The sequence below is a fragment of the Ammodytes marinus genome (genome assembly GCF_949987685.1).
Source record: "Ammodytes marinus genome assembly, chromosome: 14".
In the NCBI taxonomy this organism is placed as follows: domain Eukaryota; kingdom Metazoa; phylum Chordata; class Actinopteri; order Uranoscopiformes; family Ammodytidae; genus Ammodytes; species Ammodytes marinus.
The window spans coordinates 20,515,519-20,531,656 of record NC_137218.1 but is presented as its reverse complement, the minus strand read 5'-3'; the positions used below and the strand labels follow the sequence as shown (position 1 = coordinate 20,531,656).

The window sequence follows — 16,138 nt, the reverse complement described above, 5'->3', positions numbered from 1 at the left end:
GCTTGACCTCAATCTCACCTCACTACCCTCCCTCTGCCAGAAAATAGCAGGCTGTGGATTGCCAGTTGCTTCACACTGGAAGGTAACTGTCCGGCCCACCGCCACCACCTGGTTCCTGGGTCGTACGGCAAACGCTGGGGGCACTGCAGGAGAAGAGAGAGGCCCTAATGACTTGGCAGTCTGAGACACTTTCATCCCTCCCAGTTTTCAAAGCTATAGTGCGTAACTTTTTTACAAGTGAGTGAGAGTTGGTTATATTCAAGCCATTTCCAAACGAGTTGACACAAAGCTGATAAGGCCTGTCAGCTCGACAAAATTATCTCTGTATTTTATTAGTATGGCAGCGTTTACAAACTGGTGTCGACACCCGACACTGGCACAGGAGCTCAGAGAAATCTCAAGAAGCGCCCGAGAGATGTTTCAGTTGTTGATTCAACTGCTAAGAAAATACCTGTACGTACAACAGAAGGAATCAAATCCTTGTGCAATCACGGAAGGCTTTCCTCATACAGATGTGCCAACAGTGTTGTTGTAATTACCCAGATTTCATCACTGGGGCGACGGAAGTTACGCACTATAGCTTTACATTATATCAGCGTAATAAAGGCTAAGAGTGTATGTTTCAATACACATTCATTTGTAACTTTTTTTTATCAAATGAAAAACAAAAAACAACACATTTTAGTTTATTAATTTACCCACACATAATATGAATTACATACTGTATTGGTGGAAGGGCATACAGTCCAGATGGGACAATAACAGGGGCTCATGATTTCCTTGTTGCTGTCTGATGGTGGTGGATGAGGGGTGGATGACAACTTACCAGTATTGACTACAAAGGAAAAGACAAACAAACAAGAACAGTGTAATGAGTCAGGAATGCACAGACAGCAATATGATGCACTCGACAATATACTGGCACATGCTTGAATGAATGAGCACAATTGATTTGGTGTGAAAAAAATAGCCTTTTCATTTCTATAGTATTTTTGTAATGCAGCGTTATTTGGGATGACCAAATACATATAGAGGTATAGTTTGAACATTATTTACTATACATGAATGGAGATCATGCTATGGAATGAAAAAAAAATAATGATAATTCAGACGGCAAAAAAAACTCTAATGGCCAAAAATAACACACAAGAAGTCAAAGGACAAGGCATGCTGTTTAGCCCCTATTAGACCCAGCAGACTAGTTGGCTGTGGGGTGTGAAAAAGTAAATGTAATTGATGGTTTAAGTTACAGAGCCAGCCAGTCTCCAGGCATAGGTGGAAAAAGATACGATCCCCTAATGAGGACATAAACCTGTGGTGTGTGTGTGTGTGTGTGTGTGTGTGTGTGTGTGTGTGTGTGTGTGTGTGTGTGTGTGTGTGTGTGTGTGTGTGTGTGTGTGTGTGTGTGTGTGTGTGTGTGTGTGTGTGCAAGCGTGTCTGTGTAGGGGGGACATTGTTTTAGTTGCTTAAAAGGTAGAAGATGGTAGCCTGCTGGTGCTATGCAGGCATCATCTATGCTAAACGTACTACATAAAACAAATCTCAATATTTTGAGAGGGGAAACGACTGTACTTCTTGACATCTGTCAAACTAGATTTATAGCGAAATGAATGGCTAGCTAACCAGCTGGTTTTGGAGCTACTGCGGGAGGATGTCTGTGGTAATAGCTCAAGATTATTTTTTTAACTTTTTTCAAAGAATGTCTTTAGAAAAAAAAGGTCAAGCACGTGAATTTGCGGAGAGAAATCTGGGTTATAGGCACCCTGTCTGAACAGTTTCATGGATAGCCAATGTAATTTAGTTTATTCAATTCACTGAGCAGTTTCTCCCAAGTTAACGTCTGAAAAAGTACAGGTCATTTTAATGAGTGCAACCCAATGGTAATTTAATCTCATACTTGGGATCTTTGCGTAACCCTAAACTCCTTGGCCTGCTACATCTGTTTCAAAGGGTGAATGTTTTTAATGCCAACCAAATGTTCTAGGTCAGTAAAAGGGATTATGTGGTTAAAACTGCAGCTACGATTCACCCTACCAGAGGTTAATTATTTTTAAATGGAATTGGATCAATTCACTTAGATAGCGATTTTCCACTAATAATACAACTTCTACACAACTTTTACTTCCTGCCCTTCTCCACTCCCTACCCAAATTAGCCCTGGCCCCCCTTAACACTCATCTTCTAAGGTTTTCAGAGGGAGAGGAGGACCATGTAATTGGAACCACTTCCCAGAATGCAACCCGCCCTGCCTTATCTTTAATTAAGTCCTACTGTCCTCACAGTCACCCACTGTGTTGTTTATGTGTACAGGCCTATATGGTTGCTGCGTGTGTGTGTGTGTGTGTGTGTGTGTGTGTGTGTGTGTGTGTGTGTGTGTGTATGTGCAAAACTATGCAAGGTGTCATACTGTTCATTTCCCGCCTCTGATTTAAGGGACAATAAGGGTGTCATTGTGGCAGGACAACCTCTGACCAAATGAATCCATCTTCTGCGGTCACGTAAACATTTACTCTGAAATCCTCTATGCACTGTGAAGAGCACACAGTGTGAAACACACTGTAAACAAACTGCTGCAATGTCCTATAATATACTGCGTGTTATCTTGAACTACAGACTGCTGCTGACATTATATGACCTCTAGCCAGGAAGTGGAAAAATGGAAACACACAGACACACACACACAAAATAATTCTGCTTTTCTGTTTCCAGCCGGAAGGACAATCATGTACAAAACTAGGCCTGGATTAAAGGCAAGGTAAAAAGTCACTGCTTGCTCATTTGTGACACCATGTGAGACAGGATTAGTTCAGGTGTTAGCCTAGAAGCAAATACTTCTTCCAAGTAAAAGAAGAAAAAAAAGTGTGTGAACTGCATATACAGTTGAAGAAGAAGGCGGTGCTTGGGTTAGAGGACATTACATACACATAGGATTGGGTTGTACTGACCGTGTACAGTGAGCGTGGCCGATGCTTCCGATTTTCCGACCATGTTCTCCACCACACATGTGTAGGAGCCCTCATCCGACGAGGTCACTTGGCGAACGATCAAGGTATGGTCCTCCAGGATTTCGAATCTGCAGGCAGAGGCAGGACGGAAAACACACAATCAGGAGATGAAAGGGAACTACTGAAGCACCGTGTATTGCATGGTAAATGAACTTTGTATAGAGAGAGGCCCCTTGTGCATTACCTTCCCTTAGGCAGGTCAGAATCATCTTTCCTCCAGCGGACAGTGGGAACAGGGTCTCCTTGAAAGACACAGTGGAACTCCACGCTCTCGTCCGCCAGCACCACCACACTGCTGGGGCGCTTTGCAAACGTCGGGCGCTCTGGAAGGGCAGCACAAGAAAAAACAAGCACAATGGACTATTATGAATATACTGTATATTCTCTTGTATCTATAGCTAATGTAGCTTATTTAAACTGTACTCTATAAAAGCAAAAGAAATGATCCTATGTTGTCTTTGGATTAAAGGGTTCTTTTCATTTGCATAGTTTTATATTAACATGAGATTTTAAGAATCTTGTGCAAGGAATTATGGCAAAATGATAACATTTACTTTGGAATTAAAGTGTTGAATGTGTCAGCACAGTCAGTCCATTATGGAATGGCTAAGGCCCTGGAGTCTGGAGCTGTTGGCTGTGCATGTGCTGTACATTTTTTTGAGTGTTGAAAGTTGTTATTGTATAGTACAAGATATCTAAGGCACTTACGTATGTCATATGTATGGTTAAAGAGGATGGCTGTTTTTTTTAGAGGAGTACGTGAATATAAATGTATGGAAGAATATGTGTATAATTGATGTGTACAATTTTTATTAATTCTTGTAGGGATAGTCTTTTTCTATTTTGTTTGAAAAAAAAAACATATTCTTCTGATAATCGATGTTGGTCTTCAAAGGCATTTATTATGCACAATGTAGACATGTAGAAGTACATATTTCCACCTGTTTGTGCATTCAATAGGATTGTTATCATAGCCTTGAACGGCTGTACTAGGAGGCACCATACTGAATACCCCTCAACCTCACCCAAGGTCATCTAACAGTGTGAGACCGATAAGAGCTCTATCCTAATGGAAATTGTTAGGAAAACATGGAGAATGAAGCTGGCATTTTTGGATAAATTGTGTTGGAGGTAGCACATGGGGCTCTTATACTGAAAAGGTTGAGGGGTTGTAGGGTTGGATGTAGCAGCGGTAGATGTTCAACACTTATTTGGTGGAAAGCCTCTCCAAATCTGGCAGACTGAATGGTAGTGCTGCATAAATAAGGTAATTAATAACAATAATAGCTGGTTATAATACCCCAGACTGGAAAACTCAACCACTGTGAACTGAGAGGGTACTCAGACAAAATGAAGCATTGCAAACAGTGTGAAAGGCAATCACGCAGCAGCAGCAGCAAGCAAACACATACGTACCTAGCACAGTGAGCACTGCAATCTCACTCTCTCTCTCTCCCACCATGTTAGTCCCTACGCAGATGTATTTCCCCGCGTCGCTCTTCCTGGTGTTGGTGATCATCAGCTTGCCACTGCGGATCTAAAAAAGAAGAAATCACAGCAACACTCTTTAACAGAGAGCAAAACAGCTAACAACTAACGTGAACTGCGTTTGTGAGTTTGCAGAGTGAGTGGGAATTTTCAGTATGCATGGTTTAAAAAGGCGATGTTATGTACATCCTTATGTTGCTGGTGCAGGATACAAATTGATATTCGAAAGGACATTTGTCTGCTCTGTCTTTTCGTCTCCAACTTCAAACTAACTTCACTGGACCGTTTTTTTTTTTGTGATGTTGTAAAGTGTATCTTCTGACTGTCAGCAGAGGAAGGCAAATACTAGCATTGACTACCAGTATTTGAGCTAAGCTAACTAGCGATGAGCGACCAATGCCCATTTCTTCTTCAAAAAATCTACGCACAGTTAGAGGAATGTGAAAGGACTCAGCATATTATGACATACTGTGCCCACAACTAAAGTGGATTGTGTTGACTTTTTCACTTTTAATCATGAGTATGTATAATCACGCCTGTCTTTCTTACATTTTAAAATATGCCTTTTTTATGCACTGGCAGTATTGAATAGTGCTGTGTATGCTTGTGTGCATCTGTATGCAAGTCTTTAGCTAAGGGATAGACCCCTGTGCTGTGCGCTGCCTTTCAAGCTACACAGAAGGTCACCCATTATGAAATTACATAATTCATATCTAGTGCAACATTAGCACAGGACCCCAGGTACAAAGACACTGCCTCTTTGTGCAGACTTCCCTCAGATGTTCAGTACGCCGAGTTTGTACTTCCCAAACTTTTTACATCCTCTTCGCTGACATCTGCGCACACACACACACGCACACACACACACACACACACACACACACACACACACACACACACACACACACACACACACACACACGCACAACAAAGAGGTGGAAGATACATGCACTCCATACTGTTTCGATTTCTTTTTATATCCTCTCCCCACACCATACACCATACACCCACACAGAGACCACGGTAGCTGCCTTTATGCTGCCTCAAACCTCTGCTACTGTACTGATGTCTGCAGCCACACAGTGTTAAGAGGTGAGAGACCAGAGCAATACTCTTCCGATTTTTGAAGACCTCAAAACAAAACACGAGGTCATTCGCTGAATCTAAAAAACTTTTCTCTCAGACAGAGACTTCGATTAAACTTTCAGCCCCGTTATTTTGATTTGAATTGCTTTTTTTTTCTACTACTGACACTGTTGCCCTTGGAATCATATGTATTCATATAACCCTGCTTGAGACACACACACACACACAGCCAGTAATAGCAGCGACCGCTCACTTTATTTCTTCACAGAGGTTCAGAGGTCACGGCTGCCTACAGTGCTGTGTGCATAACGCCGGCAGAGGATTTCGGCGTCATGCTAGACAGCACCTGGCTTGCTTGCTGAGCACACTTTCTGCTACTCACCCAGTGTACAGATGGAATACACATCATTAAATTGCTGCTGCAGGGACGAAAAAACCCAACAGCCCTTTCATTTATTAGTCACCCTCCTCCGGGCTAACCCCCTCTTCCACCACAAACAGCTCACACCGTACACCAACTACATAATAACTAAGAGTGGCCCTAGCATTCCAAATCGGTCGCAAACGATGCGGTTGTTAAGAGGAAGATGGTCGCGACTCGTGGTCGTACGATCTTTTTTTTCGTTAGACGACGCTAACCACTTGGTAATCACAAGGGGGAATTTTTTTAGAGTTGGTTATGCAGATGCAGCTATTCCTGTCAGCATTCAGGGGGGATAATCACTTTGGTTTGTTTGGACTTGAAAGTTCATGCAAGTAAATCTGTATATGAATGAAAACATGACGGCATGATTGCAAACAGTAATGGAGTTGTTTATTCTGCCATAAATGATATCTGACATCATTGTTGGAAACCCAGCAACAAAGACAGGCATCATGTTTTGGTAGTCAGTCAACGGCATTTATAATATCTATTTAATTCATTGGACCAATATAAATATATATTGAAATTTTAAATACATGAATTTGGCTTATTTCTAATCAGTAATATAACTTGCTTTTTGTGTGGCTTATTTGCACATGAAAGAAAAAAAAGAGAATGGCATGATATTAAAACACAATTAATAATTAAATAGTGGAACCTTTGACATGTTGACATACAACAAAGGCTTTATTTTTTTTCCAATTACGTGAATGTCACTGGATAGGCCTATTATTGGCTCCTAATCTTTCCCATACTGTAGTTGTCCATTTCATAGAGCGAGCACTAATATTTTCATTACATGCATAAACGTATTAAGAATCAGGTGAATGAGGTCACCCGGTTGAACCACGGATAAAGAGATTTGTGTGATTCATCAGGCATCCGTAGGCAGTTGGACTGCAGAGTTTACGTAATAATTGTCTCTTGATGGAGTCCATATCAGATTTTGCGGCTGCCATCAAAGTACTCCCTCAAGGACTGCAAAGATGATCTTGCTTTGACCAATGCCACTGACTAATGCCATACTTGTGCCCTGCCACCGTTTGCTGTAAATACTGCTGCAGCAGTAACTTTAGCAGCTGATTAAAGAGCAGACCAAGAGCCTTTCTCTTTTTATTTCCTGGACTGACCGCTCCTCGTTTTTAGACAGCGATCCCATTGCCAAGACATCCAAATGTGGTTTGTCTCGCCGCCATCTCGGACACTCAAACCTCAGCTTTCGTTTTTTTTTTCCATCCATTCTCGGCGTGTCCTCTTTCTTCTTCGCATAGCCTTAGATGCCCCAAAGGCAGACATATTCTGTAGCTGCGTTAAGTGTGATTTACATGTGCTTCTTCTGTATAAAGGTACTTTAATTTAATAATTCATTTGTCAAAATAAAATGCATCAATGAGCCTTTTTACTTTGTGTGAGAGCATCGTCGAATCATCATCACGATTAAACTCACAACTTAAAGGTGGAGTCAGTAATTCTGGAGAATATAACTGTGTCAAAATCAGTGAATATCTCCTCATGATCTGCTACCTGTCCATACTGTGTGTTCCCTGAAAAAAATGTTGCTAGCTAGGGTGGGCCCACTTTGTTTACATACCCTTTGTTTACAAACCACTTGACATAGCCTGGCCTGTTTATCAGCATCCAATTTTTTCAGTGCACACACAAAACGGACAGGTAGCGGGTCGAGAGGAGAAATTCCCTGATTTGACCAAAAAAAGTGATTTCGACAACAAGCGTGCTCTGGAATTGCTGATCTACCTTTAATCTAAATATCAGTATTAATAAATGATGGTCCAGTCCATAAGGGGAAACACTGAGGAGGGGAAGTAGCCGTGGATCACTTGTGTATTCTTTTGGTCTTCGTACAGTAAGTGATGCTTTGTGAGGGAACTTTGATGGAACTTTGATGGCAAAGATATATTTCCATACAGGAAAAGATGATTGGGGAGGACAAAGACAGGCACGCAAGAAGTACAAAGCCAGAGGCAGCCTTTGTATTTCCCTCAGAGGACCCTCCCCCCCCGTCTCTGATCCACCCCTCTCCTTAAATCACAGCTAGCTGCTCTGTCCATCACAGTCCCCTAGAGACACTCTACCTGTCACTCCACACTAACACCAGCTTTGAATCTGATGTTGTGTGTACCTGGGAGCATGCACAAACATTCAAATAAACAAATCAACATAAATGCACGCATACACACACACACACACACACACACACACACACACACACGATTGTATGGCTATACTTGTGAGGACATTCATTGACATAATGCATTCCCTAGCCCCTCACCCTAACCCTAACCATCAAAACTAAATGCCTTACCCCAATGCCTTACACTGACCCTAACCTAAACATAATTAATACCCTAAAACCTAGTGTAAGCCAAAATGTCCTCACTTTCCAAAAACGTCCTCACACCCAAGGTTTTCAATTGAAATTGGTTCTCACGAAAATAGTTGTACAAGTGCACACACGCACGCACACACACACACACGCACACACACACACACACACACACACACACACACACACACACACACACACACACACACACACACACACACACACGCACAAAAAAAATCATCTGAGTTGCTGAAATGTGGTTCTGTTTTATTTGGGCTAAAGGAATGAAAAACCCGGTCATGCTGGTCTGACCCATAAGATGCTTCTGGGTCTGAAATCAGTCCAATGTGGAGAAAAAAAACATTAAAAGAAAATCTCTGTTTAGTGTACCGCATGCCACATGACGAATTAATATGTCAGATTAATAGCATACTGTTGTTCATATGATGGCAATTACTAGTGTCCTCTTGTTGTTGTTTCCTGTTATTGTGTCATTTTGCCATTAGGCATATAAAAAAAGCTGTATATGCCCAGTTTTCCTCTTTTTTTTTTGTTTTGATGCAATACTTTATGATTAACATTTTTCTGTGGCGAGTAAATCCACTGTTCAGTTTTCCCCTTGGCATCTTCAGCTCTGTGCATGACCTCAGAGAGGACATGGGTAGAGATGATGCTGTCTCTTTGTGTTGTCATGACCACAAGTAATTATTTAGTGATCTGGACTTGCATAGTTCAAAATGACTGGGGTCAGAGGTAACTGGTTATTTAGAGATCTGAAAAGGGCTAAAACTAAACAGCAAACATTTACAACTTCTACTTCTAGCGCAGCATAATCCATGTGAAGCCATGTGATCGATAGTGTCTCACAGGGAGAGACGCATTGCACATGTTTGTATCATGGAGGTACCAATTAGTTGCTCATTGTTTGGTCTAACTGTTAGTCTAACATGAACTTAAGTAATGACTCATTGAAATATGTGAACTATTCCTCAAAGGTCAGAATGATGTGTAATGTAGTGTAATCTCTTACTGTGATGCGTTCATCTCTGTCATCCAGGTTGGAGCCATCTTTCCTCCAGGAGATGGTGGGTTCAGGGTGCCCACGGGGGGGTTGGCACTCCAGCACCGCAGGCTCACCCACTGCCACCATAACGTCCACAGGGTTCTGTCTGAAGTCATCGCGTAAAACTGGTAAAACACATGGAAAAAGCAACAGTCAACAGGCTGGGATTTTATGATGTTCAATGATCGGACTATGATAAATCACCACATTGGCTCATATTTTTGCAGCCTTCAATTTGGCTTTTACTGCTTGTGACTTCCATTTCAATGACTGACGTGGTATGAAAATATTTAACAAGGGGGGGATCAGGGGTCGTGTGATGTGCGGTATGCTGATGTGTGTTTTTGAAATGTCAGAACAGGGAGGAAAATTGCTTTTTTTATTTGTATTCTCTCTTTTTTTTGTTGACTGCCCTTTTCTTAAATTATTGCGACTCATGTATAGGGGAACAGGGCCACAATCAGTTTTATTGAGAGTCACCTAGCAACGGTGTTCAAAAGACTTAGAACCACTTAAACAGCTGGATATTGTGTCCTTGACCTCCCATGTTGAAAAATACGACCTTACCAGTTCCATTTGAAGGCAACACAAATAAGGGGTTCTCTGCCGGATCTGTCCATCACATATTGTAAAAGCAGAAAACCATTTCTTGCCCCAAATACCTTAAATGTGATACATTATTTATATGTCCAATACAGTATGCCGTATACCGGGTGATGTACCGTATATTATGCATGTACATCAGGACAACTTAAAATACCAGCCAGGATCCCCCCATGAAGTTGTTTACTTATTCAAACAGGGGGATAGGGTCTATTGAGAGACAAGCAGTAAGACAAGCAGATGCACTGCAGCAGTGCAATGCGGTAAGGTGAGTACCAGACCTGCTACACTGGCAGACAGCAACAAGCTCACACATCAATTTATCATCTTTTACACAATGAGAAAGCCTGCCCTGCACACAGAAAACAGAGCCGGCCAGCCAGAAGCTAAACTGGAGACAAAGCAAACTCACATCCAACACTATGGCCCAATCTAGATCCACCCCCTACACCCTATCCCTATCCACTATCCCTCCGTTTGCGCGTTCGCGAGGAGGGCCCGCCATATTGAGTGTCGTCCCAAACCACAGAGCCTCGAGTGTGAGTGGGTTATAAAGCCCTCGATCACCGAGTCTGCATCGATAGTGGCTTAGCCCTACGTTTGACACAGGTGTCCGCCAATCAATTAAGTCCGGAATGGAGGAGCCAACTTACAAATGAGAGTTCCATGGAGTCTGTTTCCCGAATTATAAATGAAACGTTCTCTTACCTCAAACAGACATTTGATTGTTTATTTTTATGCATAGCCCTAAATGACGGAACCAGAGCGTAGCCTACAATTTTGGAATTAACATGTTGTTTTACACTTGTTGATTTGATTATGCCACTTGTCTATCGTTAGTGTATTTTCAAGGCGTGGATAAAAGATAAAACGAAGCAGATGAAGAAAATGCCCACAAGTTAATAAGGGACAGTGATTATTATTTCCTTAAATTGTTAGTAAGATTTGTGTTACTGTTACAGCCGATGAGGGGTAGTAATAGCGGCGGTGACGTCAGTCAGCTGGAGCGCATGACTTTTCTTATTTATGACCACCCTTGCAGTGCATTATAATTTATGCACGCTAATTAACTGCCGCGATTCGCGGGTCAAAATGGCAGATTAACGTATCATGACAAGCGGAATACATGCTTTAGCAGACTATTGTTCTTTTCCCTGGTTTTGTATGCTGCTGTGCATGTACACTAAAAGGATAATTAAACAGCGGATCACCCACCCGTTTTCTCCACTACAGACTGAGCTGGTAAAATTAAGAATATATGCAGTTACAAAATGTTTAACAAAAAATAAATTATGCAGCCAAAAAATCATGGGAGTGAGTTTGTTTTTATTCAATAGCCTACTACATTTACTCTCACATGCGTAGCTTATGAATGTAAAGATCGTTTCAGGTCAAATATAAAAGTGGTGGAATTTTATTTTAGGGTGAGAAATAAAGACTTAACAGTTAACTAGTGTCTCCAGGTTTCTTCCTGTTTCCGTCTGACAAATGCGAGGGCTTGCCAAAGCCGCGCCGTTGTTATACCCTCCCCTTAATGATCGAGTGGCACTCCACAGCCGCGAGGGTGACTCCACAGCGAGTCACACTCGCTCACGGAGTGGGAGTGCATAGGGAGTCATTTGGGAAAGGGCCTATGAGTTCTCGTGGCCACAGGCAGCTCCTTCCTGTCTCCACCATAGACGCATATAAAGGTCTCCAATGTACAGTCAGCCTCCAGCTCTAAAAGCACATTTTTGATGAGTAGCAAGGGATTTTAAAACACTTAACCCCGCATAATGTCAGAACTCCAGACCTTAAGTATGGCACTTTTACTGTATTTGTAAGATTACTGCACCAAATATAAGGGATATAAGGGATTAGGACAATAGAAAGGAGGGTATACGTCATAAATGAAAACAAACCTTTTGTTCTATATATCTGGGCCAATATTCTGCTCCTGATGTGGTGAACAGCGTGTGCTAATGTAGACGCCTGTGCATGAGTGACTGCTGTTAAACATTCCCAGTCTTAAATTACAAAGGGGGGGCTCAGTCAGAACCTGAACAAGCCAAGCCAAGCCAAAGGGGAACTGAGCCAACATAGAGAGAGAGAGAGAGAGAGAGAGGGAGAGAGAGCAGCCGAACAGCACAACACTCAGTGGATAGCTGTGTTGTTGGGGTTTGAAAAAGACAGGAAACAATGAGGAAAAGGCATAATGGCTCCCAGATGGCGGCAAAAACCCGTTCACCTCTGGGGTATATATACGGATTTGTACGTAACACACCGGCACCCGGACAAAGCAGTGTGTCTGAGATGCCCGATGAGCAGATTGTGGGGAGAGAACAAATTGGGATGACCTTCTAATTGGAGGTATTTTGGCCCCTGCACTTCTTTTGAGCTCTCCACTCATGCTGCTCTGTGCCCCCCACCCACCCCCTATGATCCTGTTGTGAGCATGGGTTGCGACTGGCTGACTGCAGTTGAGTGAGTGCTGATGGGAAACAGCTGTCTGAAGACCCCCCCCCCCCCACCCTCTCCCCTCCCTGCAACACTGCCAACACCACCGTGTCACATGATAAAAGGCATTCCTCGTGGGACACAACATGGCTGGGGTTACTTCAGACAGGAAGAAAGGGAGACCATCACAGAACTGTACAGTGTGTATGTGTGTGTGTGTGTGTGTGTGTGTGTGTGTGTGTGTGTGTGTGTGTGTGTGTGTGTGTTCGTGTCTCTATGGATGTGTGTGTCAAGTGCGTGTTGATTGATTGACTGATATTATCTCGTAATTCCGATCGCCATCGGGTTACACACATCTGTTTTTACTATCGCGTCAGTTTCAAATGTCAGGATTTGAAAGCGTGGACTAAGTGTTTTGCTCAAACCCCTTTGTCACATACGGATTTGTTGTTTTTAGTGATAGCGTTTGGTTTAGGGGTAAGAAATAAAGCCAGGAGAGATAAGGGTTTAAGAATGTTTTCATAAGTGTGCACGCTTTTCTTTGTATGTGGATTCGAACAAGGACAAATTTGCACGTCGTTTGCATTTTGAACTATTGTGCGGCAGTAAGCACACAAATAATCGGCAACATGTGTTTTTGTCAAACGGACTGTTTGTGTTCTCAGATGGGGAAACTGTATCTGCTTATTAAGTTTTAATAAGAAATGATGCATGCCTGGGTAAAAAAACATGCAAGCGCACACAAATGTAAGTCCTCTGATTCTCCAAACCCTAAGCTATGTTAAGGCGGTTCTCGACAATCTCGAAACGCCTGTCGTGTCATCTATTAAGCTTATCTGTAAACATATCCTGACAGGCTATACTCTGTGGGAGTAGTGCTGCTTACACCGCAGTTTAACAATAAATCTCTATCTAAGTCACTAAGTCAGTGGCATTTGCAAGACTATAGGCTTTATAGGCAGAATGAGGGGAAAACATTTGCTGCGTTTGTATATTTGTATTAGTTGCAGGCTGATTAATACAACGTGAACATCCTGCGACGACTGCCTTGATTTCGGGGACGATTGGAGGATGATGCAGGGGACAATCACCGCAAATTAAAAACCTCTTTCTCCCCACTGCTATACAAACACTAGACATATTTGCTTTCATTGCCGCACCATTAATAATTCTGTGTAGCTACTAAATCTTGTTTCCCTTCTTTTTTGTTTTTTTTTAAGTCTTTCCAGCTATCGTGTCTCCATTGTTACACTCAAATAATAATATTATTTCACGTGGTGCACAATACGCGTGGATTCCAAATTCCACAGGTTTTTCAAAGGCATGCATAGCACGTGGGCGCTGGCTTCTATAACCCACCCTCTACAACAGTGTCTGAAGCCTACAACCCAGCCTAGCCTGTCATAGCTGGAGCTTTGCACCTCTCTCTCTCTAGCTGTCTTTCTCTTCTCCCCCCCTCCCATTTGATCCCCCACCAGATGAGAATCTCTCCGTAGCCCACTTCAAAGCATCAGCCCCTTGGCCTCACTACCCCATGGATCTGACAGTGTGTCTGACTTGTTGTTAGTCCTCTGGAAGCCATGAGCCAGAGCTTGAAAGGCCTACACACACTGCGGCCCAGCTCCAATAATCCCTCTCTATGAAGCAGTCCAACTGGACCAAAAGGGAACGCAATCTAAAACCCCACAGACAGAGGGAGGGGACTGTGCACTGCACACACACACACATGCACACGCACGCACACACACGCACGCACACACACACACACACACACACACACACACACACACACACACACACACACACACAGTAACCTTATCAAGCTACATCACAGCAGGAGACAGCCCGGGGCACCTTTTGTCACCACCGTCAAAAAGCTAGACCCTCTCCCTCTCTCTGTTGTTATTCCATTTTTGTATTCCAGGCACTTTTGCATAATATACTGCAGGACTGTCCAGCTGTACAACTAGTATGGTGCAGCAATCATGTACATGTCTCCCAAAGTCAACAATGACATTACTACGAGGCACTGATGGTTTAATGTCAGGTACAGCAAAGATTTTGCCAAAAAGCAGGACAGCAGCTGTGCATGCTCCTATTGCTTCCAACTCATATCATAGTGGAGGAATACAATTAGCATTCAGCCTATCCAAAAGTCCATTATAAAGTGCTGAGAGATTTTAGGATTTTAGGAAGAAAGAAAGTAGTACACTTTGGTCTTTCTACATTGTTAATTTGACGTGTTTTATATGTTCACGTGTTTTATGATAATAGAACCTTCGTATCACAAGTAATTGCTGACTCTTAAGAATTCAATATTAAGAATGGAACTACATTTTTACAGCTGTCACCTGTATAATGAATACACCTTTCTTTGTGAGAAAAGTAAATGGAGGGACCCCTATCCAGGTCTTTCTATACTTATTTCAAACTCAGTACGACATTTAGGGGAATGTAATATTTTGCACTTTTGGGGAGAGTTAGACCTCTCTGTACTCTGTTAATATGAGGCAGCAGCAGCCACTTAGCTAGCATAGCATAGCAAGAGGAAAACAGGAAAAAGACAGCTTCACATGCTCTGTCCAAAGGTGAAAACCAAATCCACCCACCAGCTCCTGTATGGCTCACTAATTATATGTTCTTTGATCAATCCGTGCAAAACCAAAGTGTAACAAATGACAGGTTTGTGGTTCTGAGGGTGGTTTATGTGATGGACTATTCCTTTGCCAGGAGCATCAGTGTCTTTCTGGAGTTTCCACCGGTTGCCTGGCAACCTCCTGGTGATGAGAAGGATCTGGGTTTTTTTCAAAATGTTGAAATGTTTCATACAAAGAGTCCACGTTACCAGAGGCGATACACTGATACAATGCTATGGCTAAGAAGAATCAAAACTGCCAAAAGCCGCTAAAAAAATTTAAACATACGTATACAGTGTGGTCATTTTTCATCAGTCAGTAATATGTAAAAAAATAAAATGGAAAAAAAATACATAAAATGGAGTTATGGTTCCTTCTCTGTTCCTTGGCCCTGTGCACTGAGACAACACTAAAATACATTAAGACAAGAGTAAGAAGTTATAAGTAAGAATAAGTACTAGCATCTATTACGCTGTCCTGACGTCTTAATGTTTCCCAGGGCTTAAACAACATCCATTTCAGCTCAAATACAAACCCGCTCTCTTTGACTAGACTATGCCAGAGCACTGGCTTGAAAATATATGTATAAATAAAATAAATACCCAAAGCTAACCTTAAGAATACAGCATTGATGCAATCCCAGCAGATTTGAAATCCTTGACTTTTCTCACAATCCATCTCCTGACCTCTCCCTTGCCCCTACGTCTTTGCTTCTATCCATACCCCCACTCCCTACACACACACACACACACACACACACACACACACACACACACACACACACACACACACACACACACACACACACACACACACACTCCTCCTCCTCTTCTTCTTCTCCTCCCTGCCCTCAAAGAGCTGTAGTCTGGAGAGACAGAAAGCTGCAGGAGAAGCAGCTGCTCAAACGAAAAAAAAAAAACAATATGTGCAGCCCATGTACGGTATAGCTGGTCAGATACACCCACACACACACACATACACATACACTCACTCACACAGGAGGTCCGGTGGGCCCTGTACCCTTTACAAGCATAGGCTACCAAAGCCAATAAC

The 16,138-nt window shown here is 42.4% G+C and overlaps 1 protein-coding gene across 1 annotated transcript in view; it reads right to left on the bottom strand.

Moving 5' to 3' along the window:
- Nucleotides 1–16,138, bottom strand: part of LOC307261219 (roundabout homolog 1-like) — an 84,534-nt gene that overhangs the window by 16,966 nt on the left and 51,430 nt on the right. The window contains exons 3-7 of the mRNA XM_080041707.1: nucleotides 9,378–9,535; nucleotides 4,422–4,542; nucleotides 3,190–3,328; nucleotides 2,919–3,073; nucleotides 19–143 (exon numbers count right to left, since the gene is read on the bottom strand). Coding sequence (XP_079897833.1) covers nucleotides 19–143; nucleotides 2,919–3,073; nucleotides 3,190–3,328; nucleotides 4,422–4,542; nucleotides 9,378–9,535 — 698 coding nt within the window. The remainder of the gene's footprint in view (nucleotides 1–18; nucleotides 144–2,918; nucleotides 3,074–3,189; nucleotides 3,329–4,421; nucleotides 4,543–9,377; nucleotides 9,536–16,138) is intronic.